Source organism: Phlebotomus papatasi, chromosome 2, assembly GCF_024763615.1.
Source record: "Phlebotomus papatasi isolate M1 chromosome 2, Ppap_2.1, whole genome shotgun sequence".
Taxonomy (NCBI): domain Eukaryota; kingdom Metazoa; phylum Arthropoda; class Insecta; order Diptera; family Psychodidae; genus Phlebotomus; species Phlebotomus papatasi.
The window spans coordinates 108,504,671-108,528,312 of record NC_077223.1 but is presented as its reverse complement, the minus strand read 5'-3'; the positions used below and the strand labels follow the sequence as shown (position 1 = coordinate 108,528,312).

Sequence of the window (23,642 nt, the reverse complement as noted above, 5' to 3'; positions counted from 1 at the left end):
GATAAGTTGCACGCTTTTCCCATCAATATCTTTCTCTGTGTTATTAGTTTTTTTCTTCTGCATCTTCTTCTAAAATGGTGTAAGGGACTTAGAAGTGTTTGACAGATGTTTGACAGTAATGTACAAATATGACAAATGTCAAAATAATCTTTGCAGTTAATCAAAATTTTTAAGAGCAAATTTTCAAATTCAAATTTTTTACTCAGAAATGAAGTGGATCTCTTTCGTTTTTAGTAAACGTCACGTAAGGTGACAAATAGTGACAGCTGGTTGACAGATCTGTCAAAGTTTTTGACATTCACCTCTAATCCCCTTACACCAAGCATTTTTCCTAACTCCACAAAATTCTCACGCCCCCATAAACAGGTTGTTCTGTAGTTTCTCCTAATTTATTTTTCTTCTTCTTTTTTTTCTAACCTCAAAAATTTACATAATACACTTTAATTTGTCACTGCTCGTTAGTGAAATTTTAGAGAATCTTCTCGTGAAATTAACACAAGAAGCCTTATTTTTCTTATAAATTTAAAATTTAGTAAATTAGACAAATGTAGTTTCTTAGTGGCAATTTTAGTGGCTTTCATTGGACTTTGACAGAAAATCTTTGGTGGCAAAATTTTCATTTATTTTCCATGTCTTTCATTTGAGCAAAATTCAAAATTATAGAAAGTGCTGTAGTCATGTAGAATATTTTTTCTCTAATTAAAATTTTAGATTCTATAGTTAACTATTTTTCGTAGATCTCTAAAACACTAAAAATAAACTTTTAAAAATTTATTTCATATCTCTTTTATATTCTGTTTTACAAATACTTTTTTCTTTAAATTTTATTATTTTATTTGTGAAACATTTTCTGTAAATATCTGTAAGAAAATTCAACATAACTCTCTAACTTAGAAGTGAAAAAGAAATTTAAAATAAAATAAATAAATCTTAATTTTCTGAGATAAAGAGAAAATGCAGAAAATTTTCATATTCAAGCTGTTTTTTTTATTATTTTTGCACTACTAGAAAAAAATAGTGCATTGAAATTTTGCAAAAAAAACGGCATTAAAAGTGAAAGATATAAGAAATGAAAATTTTTTGCGTCGCGTCACCTAACCAAGTGATTTTTTTCCTATTTTAATTTTGCAGTACCAGCTGTTCTCCGGTCGAACATAAAATGTTTTCCCACCCCCCTTCGTGAACATGTGAACACTCATACGATCACACACTGAGCGCTAATCACGGTTATCACGAATCATGCGTTTGAGATGCCGACGCGCCACAAAAATGATCAAAGTTCTGCTTTCGACAGGTGTTAGGGGTCAATCTGTCTCCTTCAAATTAAAACAAAAGAGGAGACAAAAGCAAAACAAACATTTAAGAGAAAAAGATATAATCAATTCTTGTAGTATTATGGTGGAAACACATTAACATAATACTCTGTCATGGAAGATTTTAATAAATTGCAATGAAAAGGAGTTTGAATTAAAGATTTTCTATATTGTTTTTTTTTTTCTATAAAAGAAATTCAATTGCAAATATAACTTAGAGGTTATGTTGGAAAATGAGGTTAAGGTACAACTTTAGGGTGACGTAAGCTAAAAATATTTTTCGTACTGCAGAGAAACAATTTCAAAAAGATATTTAATAAATTCTTGGCCTTAGGAGCTGGAGTACAATTTTCATATTTTTCTGTCTGACAAACACAAGAGGTTATGTTAGAAAATAAGGTTATGTGTAGGTACAACCTCATGACAACATCCTTTGGAGATTTATATTTTCTATAACGAAGTAATTTAAAGCATTGACCAAATTATTAATCTTGAGAGAATATTTAAAAGCTGTTTTCACAATTTTCTGCTTGAAAGCAACACAGGAAGTTATTTTAAAAAGAAAATAAGGTTAGGGGAGATATAACAACATAACAACATCCTCTGGAGTATTATATTTTCCATAACGGAGTAATTAAAATGTCCAAGAAAGTGAATCAAGCCATTTACTCAGTTTATTTTATGTTATCACAACCTTAACCCATTCCTTACCATGGTATTATACATCATACGCAAATTGAGTGATTTTTGATGATTTATTTCTGGGCAATTTTTATCCGAATTACTGTCGGAAATGGATTTTTAGTAACGTTAGTTATTCAATTACTCGAGAAAAATAGTCCGACAGAGATGGAAATACATTTTATTGTTCATTTCTCACTTCGCGGAAGTTCATGCAAAATTTTTGCTCAAAATGGCGAATGGAAAATTCTACATACCGACGAATTTGTTAAAATTGGCGTCTTTCCTCCTTCTTGATTTGAATTCTAGTTGCCAATTTATTTTCTTGGATAGTTACTCTATCTAAAGCAATAGAGTTTGTAATGAATTAATGCACAGAATTTAAATTCAGTGACCGTTAAGACGTGCGTTTGACAGAGGCTCCCCGCGCCCCCATATGAGATATTAGGTGAGATTCTTAACAATCTCACCTACTATTTTTTTTTCCTTTCAAAAAATTCATCTATTAATCCGTAGGAAACTAATCCCAAAATATGAACATTCTATCTCAAGTATTTCTGGTACATTGACTGAATGGGTTAAAGTTAATCTTTTTCTTTATTTTAATTTATACGGCTGTCGGATTCAAACAGATTCATATAGCCAAGCCTTAAAGTTCTGTAAACAGTAACTCTATGTCGAATGAACCTTAAATAACCTAACCTTAATTTAGAAGAAAAATGGGATTGCAATTTTCTCATTTCTTACGGTTCACAGTTAAATGCAACAGTTTATTACGATTTTAGTGAAAACTTAAAAACTATTACTTAAAGAATGTTTTGTTTAGGATAACCTCAAAGTCCTAAAATCAGTATATCGACGGCTCCATTTCATACTATTCTAAGTCGACTTAGAATTATATTACTCCGAAAAATATTTTGTTCCTGGGACCGAGATCTACAACTGGTGAAAATTTGGTGGTCATCCGGCGTTCGGGTAACGAGATATTCAATTTTTTCGAAAAAAAATTACACAGGCAGCATAGAAAATCGCCAACTTCAAATGGCTCTCCTGAAATGTTGTCATTCTGAGATAGAATAGTATGGAATGGAACCGTCGATATGTATGTTGAATAAATAACCTTAATAACCTTAAAAACCTAACCTTAATATTGAAGAAAAATTAAAATGCAGTTTTCTCATTTCTTCGGGTTCACGGTTAATTGAAGCAAAATATTATTATTTTAGTGAAAATTTCGATTTTTTTCTAATGGAGGTGAAGTTTAAGATAACCTAAAAGTACTCCAAAGTGTAACTATATGATTTTAATCAAATTTCTCAATTTTTTGTAGTAATTTCCGTTAATTTATTAAAAAAAGTAAGGTTAGAATTTAGCATAAAACAAATAACTTAAAAGATTTAAACTCACCCAAATTATGTTAAAAATCTCTCTATTTGTCTTACAAATAGACACAAATTGGTAAAAATAATTGATTGTGATGGGGAGAATTCTTGCAGACTGCTTCAAGAAAGCACTAGAGGTTATGTTTACCATAACCTCCAAAATATCTTCAAAATATCTATCTCCAAAATATCTTCTCAGCTAAGTACAAGAATTTTGCAATTAGTATTATTTTATAAACTGAAAGTTAGTTTTAGAAATTTTTCCGGGGTATTATAACCTAAAAGAAACGCAAATTCTTTTCTTCATTTTCCTTAAAAGATTTTTCTTGCAAATTACGAAATTTCATAAGTAAACAAGACGATTTTCTAAAGTAAAATACTATAAAATAGTGGTTACGGACCGAAATAACCTCACTTTCTGCCACATTAAGAAAATAACCTCACTTTCCATTTAAATACTGCTGTATGTATTTTGTTTATCATAAGCAGCCTTATAAAAACAGAAAATATTTCTAATTTTTTAGGTTTTGCAAAAAAAATTGAACAGTAAATACTTCATTTAATCCAAATGGATTTGCTATGTGGCAAAAAATGCAAATTTAAGGTTAAGATTGATATATTCGATCATATCATTGCAATATTAATTATTGTTATGTGTCAGTTGTTAAATTTCCATGATATGACAGCAGTGTTATGTTAATGTGTTTCAGCGGCTAAACAAAATGAGTCTCTGTGTCTTTTTTTTCTAAAATTCTTTCAATTAATTGTTTTTAATTATCATTTTTTGCAAAGTACGAAAAATAAAAGAACACAAAAGGGCAAATTTTCCTCCTAATTGCACAGTGAAAAAAATAATAATCCAGCAAATAAGTAAGATGTGAAGGAAAGGGAGCAAGAGGAAAATGAAAAACATTATTTTTTATGATTATTAGAAGAAAATAGAATTTTAAATACCTGAAAAAAAAAACAAAAACAATCATTGAAAAAATGACTCTTTTTCTCTTCAAGCATAAAGCAAAAAGAAACAGGAAAAGAATTTTAAATGAGAAATAAAAGAAGTAGCAGTGAAAACATGAAAAACATAACCTTTTAAAAAATGCAAGAGATATTGAAATTTATACAATATTGCAAATGAGGATTTTTCCTCAGGTGGATAAAAAAAAAACAAGAATAATGAAGAAACTTAGGAGGGAAAAGAAGTGAATAAACCGATATAAATCCAATTTAGCATACACCTCCCAGAACTTTTCACTGCAAGAGAGAAATAATGTGAAATTTTTTGAAATTTATTACACTCTAAGTTTTAATTAATTTCTCGGTAGTTGAAAGGCTGATGAAACTATCTTATATTTACTTTATACTTCTTTTTATCCTTCAAATCACTCTTTTGTCCTCTTTGCAAAATTGAAAATTTACCAAATCTTTGTGAAAGCAATTTATTTTTCTTTTTTTTGGAACAAATGATGAAATATTGCATTTTATCTCATTTGAAAATTTCATCTTTTTGTCTCTATCTCGTTCCTTGTAAAAGTTGCATTCATCCAGTTTTATTTTTACTTTTCCTAATTTTCTTCATCATTTTTCTCTATCTTTGATCTTTTTATCACAAAATATTATGTACAATCTCAATATCTACCCAACCTCACATAAAAGAATCTCTAAAAGACAGAAAAAATACCAGAATTTCAAAATTTCATAAACATTTCCTTCTGTATCAAACCTTCATTGTTGGCCTATATTCTTTTTATTTCTAATAAAGATTTTAAACAATAAATTTTTCACATTAGAAATTATTCTTTTTGGGGGGAAATTCTGGTAATTATACAAATATTGCGATAACTGAGAGAATTTTTAATAAAATATTTCCTTTAATTTCCAAACTCAAAGAGGAATTAACTATAGAAAAAAAAGAAATAAATGTGAAGAGAAATTTTGAAAAAGAAAAAAAGTATATCAGTGTGTAAACATTTCTATAAGGAATAAGAATTATTTAATAGAGAGTATATTTCACAGACAAAAAAAACTATAATTGTTATAAAGTGTTTAAAAAGGAAAAATAAAATATATTTTAGTGTAAAATAGAGATTTTTTGAACAGAATTATAAGGAAGAAAAGTATATTTAACAAAGAAGTTACATGGAGATAAAATTTTAGATAAAGAAGGCAGGTTCCTTCTTAAAAGAAAAAATTAAATGAAAATTTAACCACGCTGGTCGTGAAAGTAGATAATTTTCAATTTAATCATATCAATTTATATAGCAAGAAAAATATTTTATTTTTCACAAATATTTAAAGTCTCATTTTTCAAATTAATTAGAGCTGCCACTCATCTTAATGAAAAAATAAAAATAAAAGTATAAATGAAAAGAAGGTAAAAAGGAGTATTTGAAGAGTTACATGGTAAGGAAAACAAGAAAAAGTGCATTGAATGCACATTTACAAAAAATATTTAAAAAGAAAAATAAAATAAAAGAAAATGATCTCACAAATTTGTGAATTTATCTCTAAAAGAAAATAAAATGGAAAAAAGCAAATCATAATGGGGTACGCACAGTTATTTTTATTTTCTAAACATGTTACGAGTGAACGAGACAACTGTACCTATCACTTGCTCACTCTTCAAAAAAAGATGTTTACAAAATAAAAATAATTGTTGCTCTCAACTATTTATAGTATTTATCATAAATAATCAATTATGATGAAAAAAAAACTTTCAACTTCGTGGTTTTCAATAACAAAAACTTTTAAATAAAAAAAAATAGTTGTAACGGACAATGGACAAAATCTACAAATAATATATAGACAAAAATATTTTAAAAAACACAAATCACATTAAATAAAATATTTACAATTCAACCAAAAAACAAAGAAATAAAATAGAATATGAAGAAGAGAGGAAAATGTACATTGTATTGACATCAAAAAGGCGTATAAATCAAAAAATGAAGTATCTCAATGTTAAATAATTTAAAAAATATAAAAAAAAATCTACAATATCGACTAACATTTAGAAGAAAATAATTTTAAAAACTTAAGATGAAAGAATATTCAATGTCAATTTTTGCGTGAATCAAAGTCTATTTATCAGAAATAGAAAAAAAAAACTTGTAAAAAATGGTCATCTTTCTTGACAATCGATCTTAAAAGACATCAAATAGGTATTAAATTTGACACAAAAAAAAAGAACTATCGGATATACTCAAATCCACAATTTCACAAATATTTCGTCCTTTTTATACACAAAACACTTCACGCTCACTCTTTTTAGAATTCTCAGAAGCAAACATTAATTAAGAATCTTTGTATATCGAAATACTTTTACACTTTTTAAATAACTATTTTATATAGTCCACAAGATAAAAACAAAAATCACTCGAAAAACTTTTCATATCAACATCTTTTTCGTCTTACTTGTACGTCTTACCCCGATTGAAATCGTCCAGAATGCATAAGAAATTGTATAAATAAAATTCCCGATGTTTAAAAAAAATAAAATAAAAACAAAAACGAAAAACACAATCATGTTGGGAATAGTTCTGCATCTACTTAAAATCTGAAATTTATTTTCCAAAAATTAACGCATTAAAATTAAATTGTGATTGACATTAATTCGCGCTAATGAGCATTCTAAATTGTAATTTATGTCTTTGAATCACCTAATATTCACAATTTGATCTATTGATTGATAAAAAGGTAGACTTGGCCCGCAAAAATTGATTTAAATTGATTTAAAGCAAAAAAGCGAGAAATTAATGCAATTAATGTTTAGTGTAAACTATATACAGTAGACTCTCGCAAATTCGGCTCTTTTAAGATCGGGCTACTTTTAATTCGGGCAGCGGTTACATTTGAAAAAAGTTTGTTGTCATTTTTCAAGTTTGATTATGATTATCAAATGAATCGAATATGCTCAAATTTGGCATGGTTTGTCTTAGTTTTGATGTGATTTTGCATTATTGTGGGATTTTCATGCAATTTACGATATAATATGAGTGTGTAAACTCAATATCTGAATTTCTGTCTAATTCGGCTGATATTTCGGTCCCATATGCCCGAATTTGAGAGAGTCTACTGTATTTATATGCTTTAGCTCAATTTAAACTTATTTTTGCCCGTCAAATCTACCTTTTTTATCAATAAATAGAAAAAAAAACTTTAAATATTGAGTAATTCAAAGACACAAATCACACATTTAGATACTTATTAACAATTATTAAAGTGGATCACATTAAAATATTAATGTACAAGTATTCTGCAAGTCGTCATAATAAATCTATTACAAAATTTAATACCCCTGAATTATACGCTTAAATTGAAATCCTATATTTTTGTTAATATAACATTTCCTTTGCATTTTGAATTTGAACATTTAATTTTGGTACTCTTTTTTTGTTAATTTAGAATTGTAGAACTTCTACAAAATGAAGAAGAAAACCGGAAAATTCATGGAGTTTTGAGAAACATAACAAGTGTCCAGTATTGCAAGCTGTCTGAAATTTAGCACAGTTCACATATATTGACTTTAAAAGTTGCAACAAGCACTTTGACAAAGCTTGAGTCCTTGAAGATATAATTTTTATAAGAATAAATTATCAGGTGATATTATTGAAAATTTAATAACAAATATTTACCTTTTAGTTTCACGACTTATGCCCAACGCACAATAACTTTTGTTTTGTAAACATGTTTTTGACATTCCTATGAGAGTGAGTGAGACCTATATCTAGTCATCTCGTTCACTCTCATAGAAAATTTTGAAAACATGTTTTCAAAATTTACAATGAGAGAGAACGAGATGACTAGATGTCTGTTTCATTCACTCTCACTGAAATGTCAAAACCATATTTACAAAACAAAAGTTATTGTGCATTACTACTGTCAGTGTTGATTTTTTACTTACCTCACAGAACTCACTGAAAATCTTGTGCAAAAATTAATATTTCATTCAATTTATCGTTCTTATGCCCAGCGCACAATAACTTTTGTTTAGTAAACATGTTTTCAAATTTTCCTATGAGAGTGAGCGAGATGACTAGATCTAGATCTCACTCACTCTCATTGAAATGTCAAAAACATGTTTAGTAAACAAAATTTATTGTGCGTTGGGCATTACAGTTGAGTTTAAAAACAACTACAACATTATAAGGAAGTCTTATTATTATTCTATTCAAGCATTTCGTCATAAGTTTTTTTATATAAATATTTACAAAACATAAGTTGTTGTACGCTATCCATTATTATGAACTTGGGGCAAAATGTGACAAACAGAAAACTTAAAATTTCGATATTTTCCAAGATGAAAAACACTGGAAACTTCAAATGTTAGATGTGATTCCTCCATAGTCACACCTATTTTACCCGAAAATGGTCTTCATGAACCTCTTTAGTTATCGGAGGACGTCTGGGTCACACATCAACGAAAAACTAATTATTTTTTTAACTTCTTAGGGTAAAAAAAACATAAGATCAATGAAAAAATAAAATTGGTTTTCCTGACTATTTAATTTATCATTACTCATTTGTTATTTTTTACATGAGCTCCTCGTTCACAAAGGGTTAAACCTGAAACAAGAGAAATGGAAACAAAAAATTATTGAAATTTTAGGTTCCCTCTCTTTTAAAAATATTTTCGCTGAGGAAATATAGATTTTGCCCATTCTTTTTATCAAAATTTACGTCATAGTGAGTATTATCAGGATAATTAGATAATTAGGATCAGGATTTTCTGCAAGAGTCTCAGAGCAGAAATTCTTTTATCGGAAATTACCGCTCGGTCCACTTCGTCCCTAGTTTTGCCTTTTCTACCTTATATAAGGGGGAGCCTGAATTACAAGATCAAAAAATGGATTTGTCAGCATATCAAAAAAAATCAAAGCTAATTCGAATTCCGAAAATATGGATACAGAAGTAAAGAAGCATTCAAAACTTTAAAAGGCATTTTCTCCACATCTCATTTATATGATTTTGTTTTTTTTTTTTTTTGTTTCCCCCCTTACCTAATTGAAAAAATTAAAGTGTTAATTTTAGAAGCGAAATATAATGGAGAATAAATGGTATTTTTAGTTTATTGGACCATTCATTTCGATTTTACCATTTTCCCCGGTTTTCATTGGAGGTTTACATGAAATATATTCACGAAATTTATTTTTTTTATTTTTCTTATTTGAAAAAAAATAAAAGCCGTACATTTCTCCCCAATTATGGAGTGCTATAACGAGTCGCTGTGGTTAACTACTCATTACACCGCTTTTTTATAAATATTTTTTCTAAAAAAATTATTATTTATTATTACATAATTTCATAGTTTGATAGTTTTCTTTTCGTCCCGAAATGATCGTGGAAAACAGCTAATTTTTTACCTCTAAATTCAGGGTGCCCCCTTAACTAAAGAGGCTTCTTTTTTACAAAAAGAAAACGAACTTTGGAAAATGACTTTAAAATCACATTTCTGATCAAGATGCAAAAAATGGTTAAAGAGGAATATATTTTCTAAGAGAAAATGTCAACTGGATTTGTCTGACAATAGGGGGAGGTGGGGCTACTTTGAGCTATGAGACTAAATTGTTATACCACTTTTTCGTATATTTCTAAAAGAAGATGGGCCTCGCAATTATTTTATTTAGTTTCGCAATCGTATTGTAAAGCTAAATTATTATTACACTGGAAATCCGAAAAAGTTAAAATAACATTCCGGAAATGTTATTTTTATCCTGCAGTATTGATCCGAAATCGGTGTAAATATTACCCTTTTTAGGTGTATTGGGGGTTAAAGTTACCCTTTTTCATGTTAATTTTACCCTTAAAAAGGTGTAAAATTAACATTAAAAAATGTTAATATATATTTTTACACCTAAAAGGTGTTAAAGTTATGAAGAAAAAAAGTTAATCGCACCCTCTTTTTTTTCTCAGTGTAATTGTATTGAGGCATTTTATTTAGTATTACAATTTGTCCCCCGCCCGTGTTGGAAGAATCTGTTGATCGTAGATCGCCCAGGAACGCCTTCCCCGTAGTGAATGCTTCTTCCGTGCTCCTGAAGTTTTTTTTTGGGCAGAAACGGTGCGCATTTTATTACGTTTTATCACAGTGAAAATGTCTTTTTTCTATACATTCAGTAGATTGCACCGGGCGGGACTCGAACTCACAGCTGTGAGAGTCGAATCAGAGATCTCATCGCCCAATAACCAACGATCTTGCCTATTGCGCCATTGAGATCCTCAAGCTAAATTATATCACGCAAAAGCCAAGTTTTCTTTAGAAATATGTGAAGAAATCGTATATCAATGTAGCCCCACAGCTCAAAGTAGCCCCACTTTCCTCTACTTACCAAAAAAAAAACATTTTTAATGGCGACGGCACACCTTTTCAATTGAGTGAAATTCAATCGATTGAAATTCTACCTCTTACTCTTTCAAACTTAAATTTAGATGTGGCTGTCTCTTTCTGCCAAATGAAAATTGAAATTTCAATTTCATTTTCAATTTTCGTTTGACAAAAAGAGACAACAATATCTGATTTTAAGTTTGAAAGAGTAAGAGGTAAAATTTCAATCGATTGAATTTCATTCAATTGAAAAGGTGTGCCAGCGCCATAAATTTCATTAGGCAGAAAGAGACAGCTATATCTGATTTCAGTTTGAAAGCGTAATGGCGCTGGCACACCTTTTCAATTAGGTGAATTTCAATCGATTTAAATTTTACCTCTTACTCTTTCAAAGCGAAATAAGATATATGTGTCTCTTTCTGTCAAATGAAAATTGAAATTGAAATTGAAATTTCAATTTCAATTTTAAATTTCATTTGACAGAAAGAGACAGCTATATCGGATTTTACTTTGAAAGAGTAAGAGGTAACATTTCAATCGGTTGAAATTCATTCAATTGAAAAGGTGTGCCAGCGCCATAAGAACTTATGTTCTTCAAAATCAACTTTTATAGAAAATGGCTCGAAAAGCACATTTCCTTCCGAGATAGAGGAAAATAATCCTTGGTAAATTTGTAGAAAGGCAATTTTCCTATAAAACAGAATCTGTTCAGAATACATTTTGCACCAGGTTGCCTTTTCTGCCCAGTGACACTTTTCAATGAAAGGCTTTACTTTTACCTGAAGTTCTTTTTTTTAATCTGGATTTGTAGATGCAGAGCTTTATTTTCAACATGATCCTGTAGTAATATTAAAATCCCAATCCCTTGTTACATGTAGCCGGAAATAGGAGGTGAAAAATTCGTTGTCTGTTGCTCAATGTAAAATTGTAATGAAGTATGACAGAAAAGAGAAACTTGTAAAATAAATCTAATGAAAATAATTGAAGGAGAGATTAGAATTAAAATAAAAATAATATCATTAATTTTTAATTTTAGTGGTTTAGAAGCTCAAGAGCATGTTAACATTAGATAGATAGGAATGCCCAACGACAATCTGAAACGTAGCGCTGCACAATCGGAGCCGAGATCTCATTTGAAATACAACCGAGAACTCAGCTGCTGCACGTAGGAATGTAAATAAATATTGTAAAACCCACACCGCCCCATCCCCCTAAACAAACCCCATCTCTCAATCTATTTGTAAAACTAACCCCGTCCGGCAAATAATGCAAGTCTCTTTTTTTTATTCTTCCTCACCACTTGTGGATCTCCTTCCTCTTGTTCACCATTTGGCTCTATCTCGTTGTGAATCTCCCTTTTGTTTATTCGTCTGAGATTAAGATATTGAGAATAGAAAAAAAATTGTAAGATATTAGTAAGAAAGTTAAGATAAAAAAAAAACCTCGTTATCTTTCAAACCAACTTTTTTGCCATTTTGCGCAAAGATTTTCTCGACTGACTAACTCTTATAATAAAAATCCAAATGTTTTATTCAAACAGAAGAAACGTATTTGTATAATTCTTGTAATAACTCTTCTTATAATACATTTAAGCTAGTTTAATATCTTATACACTGTACATTTTTTGAACATAATAAAATTCTAGATTTGTAGGAAATCAAACAAAAAGAATACCAACAAAAAGAAATCCTCTCAATAAGGGAAACTTACGCGTCTTATTAAAATTATTAACTAATGAAAAAAAACTTGAGAATACTTGAGGAATGTGTGAAGAAAAAAAAATATTTTTGTCATGAAGAAACATTGTGTAAAATCATTTTAAAGTGTTGAAATAATTAAAGAAAAAAATAATATTATTCGGTCTCCATTGTTCGATTTTAAGGTTTAATCACTGTAAATTCAACATGTAAAACTCTATATATATAATAGTGAAATAAGAATAATGAAAAAATCCTAAAAATCTTTCACTTTTCTTTCACTCCATAAAGCACTTCCGGAGGAATTTGGAAGAGATTGATGCTGCGATCTGTCAAATTTGGTTCACTTTGAAGAACACTCTGCAACTGCATATCTTCATTTTCTCCCAATCTCAAGTGTTGAGAATTCCTCAAAACCTCCTCCAATTGCTTAACTCTCTCCGTAGAAGCCGCAGAGTTCACTTCCTGCATCAATTCCTGCAAAATCAACAAACACCTTAACAAACACCTTAATTGACACTTAATAAACACTCCCTCCAAAAGTGCCACATTCCCCGAACCCCTTACATTGTAAGCCTCCCTCAGGACCAGAATTGAACTCTCCCCAAGCGCTACAGGTGGCTGTCCCATGGTCAAATGGTGCAGGAACTGATACAGAGCCCTAACGTCCAATGGCGTCTGATCCTGCATCTCCGGAAGCGGATAGATCTCATGGAGTCCCTTGAGAACAATCGCCAGCTCAAAGTTACTGACTTTCTTTCCATCTCTCTCACTCGCTAACTTCGCAAAAGCATCCATTGAATCCAAAACTGGATCATGGAGAATCTTAGGGACACTTTTCTGGACATTCTTAGCCAGTTGCGTCACTACTCCCTCAAAATCTGTTATCTTCTTCCTTGAGAATTCCTTAGTGAGCTCCTTGTCGCAATTTGTACCTTCCAAGCGTTTGTAAATCTCATTCCGAAGATACCGAGTACTGACTAGTTCATCGATATTCGACAGGGATTTCTGAATGCGACGTCTTCTGGTCTTCTTCACCTTGCCCTCCATTGCTGAAAGAAAATAGTACGGTAAGCCATTGTCTTTAGATCTAAAGACATTGGGTAAGCATAATCCCATTCCTTATGGCTCCGGAAAACCTTTTAGATCAGGAAAATTTCATAAAGTCGAAATTCGAATCTCTTTCTTTCTCAAAAGATTTGTATAAGTCTGTTCCTCTCCGTCGGTCTTAAAATTTGGCTGAACTAAATTAAATTTGGTGTTATGTTCAAAAGAAGAAGAAGAGTGCGAAAGAATAGGATAGACTTATGCAAACAATTTGAGATGGAACAGGACGTGAATTTTGATTTCATGAAATTTTCTTGATCTAAAAAGGATGCCAGCGCCATTAGCACTCAAAATTCCATTGAACTAAATTGAGTTTTTTTTTTGTGACATCTTACACAAGAAGAAGAGTGCAAAAGAACGAGATAGACATATGTAAAACGTTGGAGAAAGAAAAAGACGTGAATTTTGCTTTCATGAAATTTTCCTATCTAAACGATGTGCCCGAATAGTAGTTCGAAGCATGTAGGGAAAAGTACTCTCCCTTCGAACGTTCATACCTTCAAATAATGTGAATTTTCTCTAAGTTTTCCTAAGAGACTTATACATTTCTATTAAATATTAGTTAGCTTATCATCAATTATTGATAATTATGTGACAATGATGTGGAAATCTCTTAGGAAAAGTAAAAGAAATTTACATTATTCGAAGGCATGGACGTTCGAAGGGAGAGTACTTTCCCCTGCTCTGAAAATACGAGATCGTTTGGATCATCACAATAGCCGTAAAGCTGTAAAGGTTACTTCATATGCAGATAAATCTACACAATCGTTGATAATATCACTGCTTTTCGCAAGCTTTGCTTTAATTGTGCGAAATTGACCAATTAACCCATTCCTTACCATGGTATTATACATCATACGCAAATTGAGTGATTTTTGATGATTTATTTCTGGGCCATTTTTATCCGAATTGCTGTCGGAAATGGATTTTTAGTAACGTTAGTTATTCAATTGCTTGAGAAAAATAGTCCGACAGAGATGAAAATACATTTTGTTATTATTTTCTTGCTTCGCGGAAGGTCATGCAAAATTTTTGCTCAAAATGGCGGACGGAAAATACGACATCCCGTCGAATTTGTTAAAATTGGCCTCTTTCCTCTTTCCTGATTTGAATTCTAGTTCCCAATTGGTGTTCTTGGATAGTTACTCTATTTAAAGCAATAGAGTTTGTAATGAATTAATGCGCAGAATTTTAATTCAGTGGCCGTTAAGACGTGTGTTTGACAGAGGCTCCCCTCGCTCCCATAATAGATAAAAATTCTTTCTTTTCAAAAAAAAATCATCTATTAATGTGTATGAATCTAATTCCAAAATATGAACATTCTTTCTCAAGTATTTCTGGTACATTTACTGAATGGCTTAATAAGAAACTATATTGTGACATTACCTTAAGTGTTCGAACTTAAAAAATACTAGTATTCAAATTCTATAATGGAATCATCGCTCGATTGTACTTATGTGTGTTTAAAGTCTCAGGAAGTCCTAAAATACTAAATTAATTTTGATAATGTTGACTTATGGGAAGTTCACCGTAGAATAGAAGTCAAGATCTCTTACCACTTGACCTCTAACCTGGTAACAAACTTTCGCACAAAAAAAATAAAATTTTAAAGAAAGATAGATCAGATCGGAATACTCTGCCGATTCAATACCGATTGGGACCGATGCATCGGGATTAGAAGTTTCAAAACCATTCCAAAAAACAATCCTAAAATTTATGCATATCGGTTGAAAAATGGATCCTGCAGAGTCATTAAATTTTGACCCCCGACAATTCGATGTCGAAAATTTTTTTCGGTCATATACATTTATATACGAAGTATTCGCCTGGGCTACCTCCAAAACATATCCGAAAATGAAAGAAATACTAAGAGCCATTTTCGAAATATATAAAAAAAAAACATAGTTTTTAAGGGTGGGAGGGGATTCGGGGAAAAGGAAAATAAACGTCCCGAAATAATGTTTCCATTAGGATTCACCGCAGATCATAAGTTGATATTTCTTACCGTTTAAGCTCAAGATCGGTGACAAATTCGAAAAAAGCGGATTGTATACTCTGCTATCGCTTTGAGTTCGAGCAGCAAAAATAGAATTTTTTTAAAGTCCTAAAACCAAGTCGAACTCTCTAGAAACTTGTGTCATGAAACGAGCACTCAACTATTAAACAAATTGTGTGCCGAGATAAAAAAGGACGGCAGACCGTTTTTAACATTTTGATTGAAGAATTTTGTTTGTCAAACTTAAGAAAAAGAATTGCACATTTTGTAATGTTTATCTTACCGATTCACATCTCAGGAATAATACGATTTTGGATAAAAATAATTATCGGCGCATTACCGATTCCGAAGTGTTCAAAACCAGTTTTGACTATCCAAGATTCCAAGACCTTTCAAGTGAATCCCTATTTGGCAGAATCGAATGAGAAATACGCTTACTGGAGTTTTTAAAGCACTGATAAAAATATTCAATCAAATTTACTAACTTTTCACAAATTATTTTTACAATTGTAGTTTTGTCAATAAATAATTTACTTTCAAATTCTGGTGTAAAATCAACTAAGTATAGTCAAATTGTAGAAATTTTTCAAGTTCAAAAATTGGTTGAATTTACAAAACATTTGTAAAAGTGACAGTTCGCATAGAAAGCAGCGACGCCATGTGGCACAGAAAAAAATGGGCAAATCCAAATGCCATCACCGGGCGCCCCCACTTTGTTTACAGAGAGTGCCAAAAGAGAAACATTGACGCTCTAAAAATAGCGCGCGAAAAAATGCGCATCGCGACGCTTCCAGTTGCTGAACAAAGACAGAATTGGTTGGTATACATGAAAGTGAGATAGTGATGGAAATAAAAATCATTCAATGCACGAATTCTGAAGCCACTGCCACTAATTAATTAATTCCACACGGAGTCTCGCGGTGTTATTGCAATATTGGCTAGATAGTTTTCACTTTAGTGGCCACGTTCGCATCGAATATTGCATAGTCTTTTATCAGAAGCGACTCCCCACTGCAAATTATCCGGGTGACAGAGCCGGAGGCGCACTTGTGCACATCCCAATCTGCCCAACACCACTGTGTGTTCCCCATTTGTATTGAGACTTTGAGACACAAGCCAGTGGCTCGATATTCCTCCCATCCAGTCGCATTTCAGCACGTCCAAAGGTGTTTATTCAGACACTCTCGCTCAGAGATTCTTAGGCAAACACAGAGTTGTGGTGGAATTGAGTGCGAAGATTCTGTGGCAGGAGGACGAGCCGAAGCACGTGAAACAGGTATGCAAGAAATGGCAACTTTCCCTACTCCAAAAAGCCCACCTTTTCATGTCGCAAGAAAAAGGTCTTATCTGAGGAAGACATTCTCCACAAGAACTGATGAAAAGCGTGTGATTCAGGCGCGCGCATGAATCGCCGGATCAAGGCAATTTTGACTCATTGTGCTGATTAGTTAACAAGAAGTCGTCTCTCAGCACGTTTGTGTTGTTTTGTGGAAAAAACGCGGTAGTATATATTGCAACGTAAAATTATCAGTCGCATTTTTTAAGTAACTGCTGAATAAATTGTGAGTAAAAGTTTGTTTTGAGCTTACGTAGTGATACTTTTGCAATTATTGATTTTTAGTTCACATGAAAATACTGTGTTCAATGGGAAACCTTATCAAACACCATGGAAAGATCATTTAATTATCCATTAAAAAAATTTAAAATTTCGAAAACAATACATTTATTTTTGGGGTCGAGGTCGTTGAAGACCGAAAGTCGATGTCTCTTACCGTTTGTCTCTCTAGGATGGTGACAAAAAGAAAAAGAGGCAAACATCGTGACGTAATTCTCCGCGAAATTTCACTACTTTGTGAGTCGTCATAAATATATAACTCAAAATCTTCTGATCATATTAGGTAATTATTTAAAAATTCTAGCAATAAAAAAAATTGCAGTAAGATAAGTCTTTCAGGCTTCGCACATACTCTAGCTCTAGCTTCAAACACTTCACATTTTTCTCATATTCCTTTAATGAGGGGGGCATTCGGGACACATGGTTGAAACTAAATGGAAACAAAATTTTTAGAAAGCAATCTACGAGAAAAAATGTTGACTGTGAATCTTCTAAATTCGAACGCTCGGGGAGTATTTTTGACATTTCTCACCTCCCAAATTCGAACGATTTTTTCAAAACCAACGAAATTTATCTGAGATTAAATGGCACTTTGAGTCAAATTCCCGTACTTTCTTACAAGTCTTAGTGGTAACATACTTCCTTTTCATTTTATACGATCATAATATATGTAAACATTCAGGAAGAAGCACATAAATATAATTTTCATTTATCGAGAATACGAATTTTTTAAAATAACCACACAATTGACATTTTGAATCCAAACGTCGTTCGAATTTGAGAGATTCAGATTTGAGAGAGACTCTACTGTATAATGAACGTTGAATCCGTTTTTGAATTAACTTAATTGTTAAGTACTGGAAATATTGGTGATAGAATGTTTATATTTTTAAAATCAACACCTTACAGATTAATAGACGATTGTTATAGATCATCGTTTGTCACTAAATTGAACCCCTTTTACATTAAACTTAAACAAACAATATTAATTTATATAGGGTAACTATTAAAGAAAACAAATTATCAACTTAAATTCAAATCAGAGAGGAAAATGAAGGAAAATATTACCAAAAGTGACGAAATGTCATACTTTCCATGCGTAAGTTTGTGCACAATAAGGAGAGAAGAGTACAACAAAATGTATTACTACCTCCGTTGGACTATTTTTCCTATGTTATTCAAGGAGTAAAATTAATAAATAAAAATCCTTCCTCGGCTGCGATTCGGATATCAGTTGCTCAGATACAAACAAGGAATAACTCATTTAGGGGAACTAGAGCCAATCCGACCAAAGAACCCACGGGAAACCCGGGAAATCCACGGGTAATCTTGGGAGCTCATACATGCACAGAGAGAAATCCGAAAAAGTCAAAATAACATTCTGAAAATGTTAATTTTACCCTGCAGTATTGATCCGAAAACGGTGTAAATATTACCCTTTTCAGATGTATTACGGGTTAAAATTACCCTTCTTTCATGTTGATTTTACCCTTAAAAGGTGTATATTTTTACACCCAAAAAGTGTTAAAGTTATGACGAAAAAAAGTTAATCGCACCCTCCTTTTTTCTCAGTGTGTTTTCAGAGAACTCACTAGGGACCCCCAGAAAATACATATATTTTTTAGGAATCTCTGGGCACCTATTAATTCCGGGAACCGGGAAATCGACTCATACTGATTGCTTATTAGTTAATTATCTCTTGGATATATAAATTATCCAAAAACGTCTAATTTTTGTAAATTATTATTAATCGTATCGGGATGTTACAATTCAATCATGTTATCGTATATCCCGTGTTGGAAGAATCTACTGATCGTAGATTGTCCAGGAACGACTTCCCCGTAGTGAATGCTTCTTTCGTGCTCCTGAAGTTTTTTTTGGGCAGAAGTAGTGCGTATTTTATTACGTTTTATCACAGTGAAAATGTCTGTTTTCTAGACATTCAAATCCTTGCACTGGGGATCTATTTGGGCAAGAACCAACGGTCTTGCCTCTTGCGCCACTGAGATCCCGTTTTTTTAATTAAATTAAAAAAAATTAAATTAAAGTTACAAATGGATTAAAATGGTCCTGATCTCCTAATATTTTTGAAACTCTCAAAAGACTAGAGATTATGAAGACTAATCACTCAATAAATGAGAGACCATTAAAATGGTTTTCATTAAAATACTGAATAAAGAATATCTATAAATTCTTTATTCAGTATCTCTCTGATTATTTTATTTTAAATAAAACTTAAATCAACAACTTGAATTAATTAATCCAGAGGCGTGCAAGAACCTTTGAAACCGAATAAACGTCAAATGAAACATGTACGTCAATGGTCAAAACGCTATTATAACAAACTTATTTTAACGCTAATTCGGTTTCAACAGTTTTAGCACACCTCTGAATTAATGTATCACTTGTTAAAATAACAATTTTTTGATATTTATTACTAAATCAATGTTTTTATTTGAGTCTTTCTTTTATTTTTAAATAGTTTGATAGACGATCTAGATCTAGACATTTCGTCCATCATCTTTATCATCAACGTATTTAACCGCCTGTCCGACTGTATGCAGATCGCGAAAGGATACACAGGTTAGTAACCTATACGCCTGTTGATCCTTCGCAATTTCAAGAAGGTTTTCGTAGTCGATTCTGAGACATTTCTAGGCAAGATTCTTTACTTTATCCAGCCATTTTGTTCTAGATCTGCCCCGGGATCAACCCCTCTTTGTAATGGCATGCATGTGAGGAATCTTTACATTTCTCGTCCCTATAGGGCACAATGAACTTCATTGGAATAGAAACTAAATCGAAACTTTGTGATTTTCTCACTAAGTTAGATAAGCGAAAGAAAAAATCACGAAGAAATCACTGCAGGGATTTTAGTTCTCCATGATCTTCTTTTTCTTTTTTCATAAAAACACTAGAGAAATCTCAAAATTCTAATCTAGGACCGATAGAAACTTTACGCTATTTCAGATAGCGGGGATAATTGTAATTATGTGATAATTGTGTATAAAGTCTCTAGGAAAACTTAAAGAAAATTTACATTATTCGAATGCATGAACGTTCGAATGCATGAACTTTCCCCTAGATACCGATAGATACTTTCAAATTAGACCATTAAATGGTTGTAGAAAGTTTAATTCTTAACTGATTGTGGAAAAATTAAATTAATTTAAGAGGTCTTGAAATTCCCTGCAAGTTTAACCCTTTAAGGACGATTGGAACACCGGTGTCCCATAAAGAAAATAATTTTTCCTGACTACCTTAAGTTATTTTTTTCTTATATCCATACATAATTGTAAAGTAGAAGGTTCAAGGAATCTATAATATTTTTTGCAAGTCTCTAGCTATTTGATATATAGTAAATATTTAAGCTCAAAAATGGCGAATTTTTATATTCTCAAATTCATAATTTATTTTATTTATTTTTTTTATACTTCCAATTTTTTTTAAGCAAAACCCTTTTGCCAATAAAAACTACAATACTCGTACGTAATATTTTCATTAAAGCGAAAAATATTATTCATTGGTATTGTCAGAAAAATTACTTAAATTTTTGGGCTATTTTTGTCCCTATCGTTCATAGAAGTACAAAATACACCGAATCAGACTCAGTTGGACTTTCTAAGGTTAGATGTAAGACTTATCATTAATTATGTTTCTCAGTTTAATTTTTATTGTTGATTTTCAATCCGTAAAAAGTGTCTCGTCGTTAAAGGGTTAAAAAATTTCTATTTTTGCTGCTCGAACTCAAAGCGATAGCAGTATACAATCCGCTTTTTTCGGATTTGTCCAACCAAAGTCTTTGGTATAAGTTACGCAAAAGCCGTGATGTATGCAAAACTTTTTCGACGCCAATTTCGCGGTTTCACTTAAACCGAAACTGACTGTAATACGGTTTTACTTCGTTTTCTGAGGGCCCCTTTATATACCTAGAATAAGTGGGTTCTCTTCCATAAAAACAGGCTCAAACAAACTGGGGCAGATCATCAAGCTCCACTCAAACTTTACCCAAACTGAAGAGAAAATACTACACTCTATTATAGTTCCAATTGTATATGAGTTATTCCCTAGAATTATAACCTAAAGTGAAAAAGTACTTTCTTTCAGGAAATTGCATTTTAAATCGCATTATTATTATTAATCGTATCGGAATACTTTATTATAATGTAAAATCGGTAAAATCATGTTATATTGCTGTTGTATTCCGTGATGGAAGAATCCGCTAATTCCATGTATAGACCGTGCACTGAGAGAAATCCGAAAAAGTTAAAATAACACTCCGGAAATGTTAATTTTACCCTGTAGTATTGATCCTAAATCGGTGTAAATATTACCCTTTTTAGGTGTATTGGGGGTTAAAGTTACCCTTTTTCATGTTAATTTTACCTTTAAAAAAAGTGAAAAAATAACATTAAAAAATGTTGATATATTTTTACACCTAAAAAGTGTTAAAGTTATGAGGAAAAAAAGTTAATCGCGCCCTCTTTTATTTTCTAAGTGAAATAACTGGCATAGTTAAATCAATACAACGAGTAGTAAAAACAACAAAAGCCATTTATTCTTCAAATTTACATCTTTACTGATGCAATAAGAACTTTATCTTATATTGAAATTAAAAAATTTCCGTCAAGGCTCTTCTTGCAAGTGATATATTTCTGTTTACCAGGGGCCATCAGCGAGATATGCTATCTCTCTGGAAATTGTGACATTTTTCTCGCAAACCTCCACCGAAATAGTAAATTGTTTCCTCTGACGCACGAAATTCCAACTAAATATTTGTGCAATGATTTTGGGTCACTTTTAGGGCAATTTGATCGAGACTCTGGTCAGTACTCTGGGAATCTCTGTTGGGAGAGGTGGAAAAAAAATTCCCGATAGAGAAAATCAATTTTGAAAAATTGAAAAATTCTTCGAATTTTAACAGTGTACAAATCCGGATTCTTTCCAGAACGAGGAAAATGAAGCTATTGCTGAAGGTACATCATCGTGAATCTGACAATCGTCGGAGATCTGTTCTGAATTTTAATGCAAATCACACACATCCACCAACATCCGTGGACACGTCCTCCAAATATTCCTCAAGCACGTCAGGTGAGTTTCGATGTGAGGTTCAGCTTTTAGATTAATTGGCTAATTGATTGCTGGGTGGAACTTTTCAGCTCCTCTTCCAGCACCCAAATCAGACAAGAATCTCACCTACACCTCAGTAATATTGCTGATTTTGCTTAGCTGTGCCTTTGGACTCACCTACGTCTTCCACCGTCTACTCCAGGAAGAAGACATCCCGCCCCGATGAAACCCATCAACTTCACTCAAGATGCCATCAATTAGCGAGTTTACTGGCTGAAGGAACTTTATCGTGATATTTCTCCTCAAATTGGATAGGAAACAGCTTCACTGTGACCTTATTGACTTGTTTCTTATTTTTTACACACAAAAAAAAAGGTGAACACTCACCTTTTTCCCTACCACTTAAGAGCCATGTGAAAGAAAAATAAAAAAAAAATAAAAAAAAATGTGAATATACATTATATACAATCTTGGGAAGTACTTTCCAGTATCGGCTTTGTCTTCTTGCCCCAAAGATCGCAGACTGTGAAATGTTTCTGGACAATATCAAAAATGAGTCTATAAACGTTAAGCTTCCACATCTAATCAATTTATATTACTTGTATTTATTTATTTCGGTTTAGATTTGCCGAAAAAAAAGTAAACACTGATCCCCAATACAGACAGAAAGATAGTAAAGGCAGTTTTTATGTGAACCTGTTGCCCCTGCCTCTATGTATTTCCACATTTATTTCTCTTCATGTAAAAATTCACTTATAAATTCCAGCAAACTCACTTAACACATCAACAGAGCTGGCCGCAAATATCAACTGGTTTTCCCGCATTAACTACGTCATGATCTCTCACGGATCACCAGTAATACTCATCGCGATCAACTCGTCACTCCTCATCAATCCAACTTTGAATCATTTGGGGATTAGTTCGAGGGCAAAAGCGCTCAAGTGAATTGAACAAAATAAGCCCACTTCAGTGCAATTGACCTTATCTTAATACTATAAATAAATTTAGAGATTAATGGATCAGTCGATTCAATATTGAATAAAGAAGCTTTAATCAGACCTGTGCTCGTTAAAAGTCGTGTAATATAGGAAATTTTGTGTTGATAATTTTAATAGAAATTATAGATAGCCATACTGGTAACACACTAATCCCGCTTATTCACGGTGCCATGATGAATATTTTTGCGCCAAAAAGACATAATAGAAAGAAAAACTCTCATAAAAATAAATTGTCTTCTTGATATCTTTGTCAGAAGACGGGTAGCTCTTCACTACACACCCTTTTACTTGAATCTTGCAGAAATACAAAAAAATTAAATGCAAATATCACTTTAAATGGAAAGTTCATAAATCGCGCGCAATTCAACTGTGAGAGAGAGATAGAGACACAAATAACTCACTTGACAATCGTCTGGCGGCGCTGCGGTTGCAAAAAATCTCTGAAATGCTACAAAATATTTT

The 23,642-nt window shown here is 31.8% G+C and overlaps 2 protein-coding genes across 4 annotated transcripts in view; one reads left to right on the top strand and one right to left on the bottom strand.

Annotated features, from left to right (window-relative positions):
• Positions 1 to 5,352, top strand: part of LOC129800766 (SCY1-like protein 2) — a 142,502-nt gene extending 137,150 nt beyond the window's left edge. Inside the window, exon 17 of one of the 2 annotated variants that reach the window (XM_055845385.1) lies at positions 1,132 to 5,352. In XM_055845385.1, coding sequence (XP_055701360.1) covers positions 1,132 to 1,158 — 27 coding nt within the window. In that variant the 3' untranslated portion in view covers positions 1,159 to 5,352. The remainder of the gene's footprint in view (positions 1 to 1,131) is intronic. The other variant, XM_055845386.1, reaches the window with a different exon arrangement.
• Positions 5,353 to 12,209: 6,857 nt separating this feature from the next.
• Positions 12,210 to 23,642, bottom strand: part of LOC129800761 (uncharacterized) — a 31,296-nt gene continuing 19,863 nt past the window's right edge. The window contains exons 1-3 of one of the 2 annotated variants that reach the window (XM_055845377.1): positions 22,360 to 22,426; positions 12,962 to 13,446; positions 12,210 to 12,871 (exon numbers count right to left, since the gene is read on the bottom strand). In XM_055845377.1, coding sequence (XP_055701352.1) covers positions 12,662 to 12,871; positions 12,962 to 13,444 — 693 coding nt within the window. In that variant the 5' untranslated portion in view covers positions 13,445 to 13,446; positions 22,360 to 22,426 and the 3' untranslated portion in view covers positions 12,210 to 12,661. Of the gene's footprint in view, positions 12,872 to 12,961; positions 13,447 to 22,359; positions 22,427 to 23,642 lie in introns of those variants that run through there. The other variant, XM_055845376.1, reaches the window with a different exon arrangement.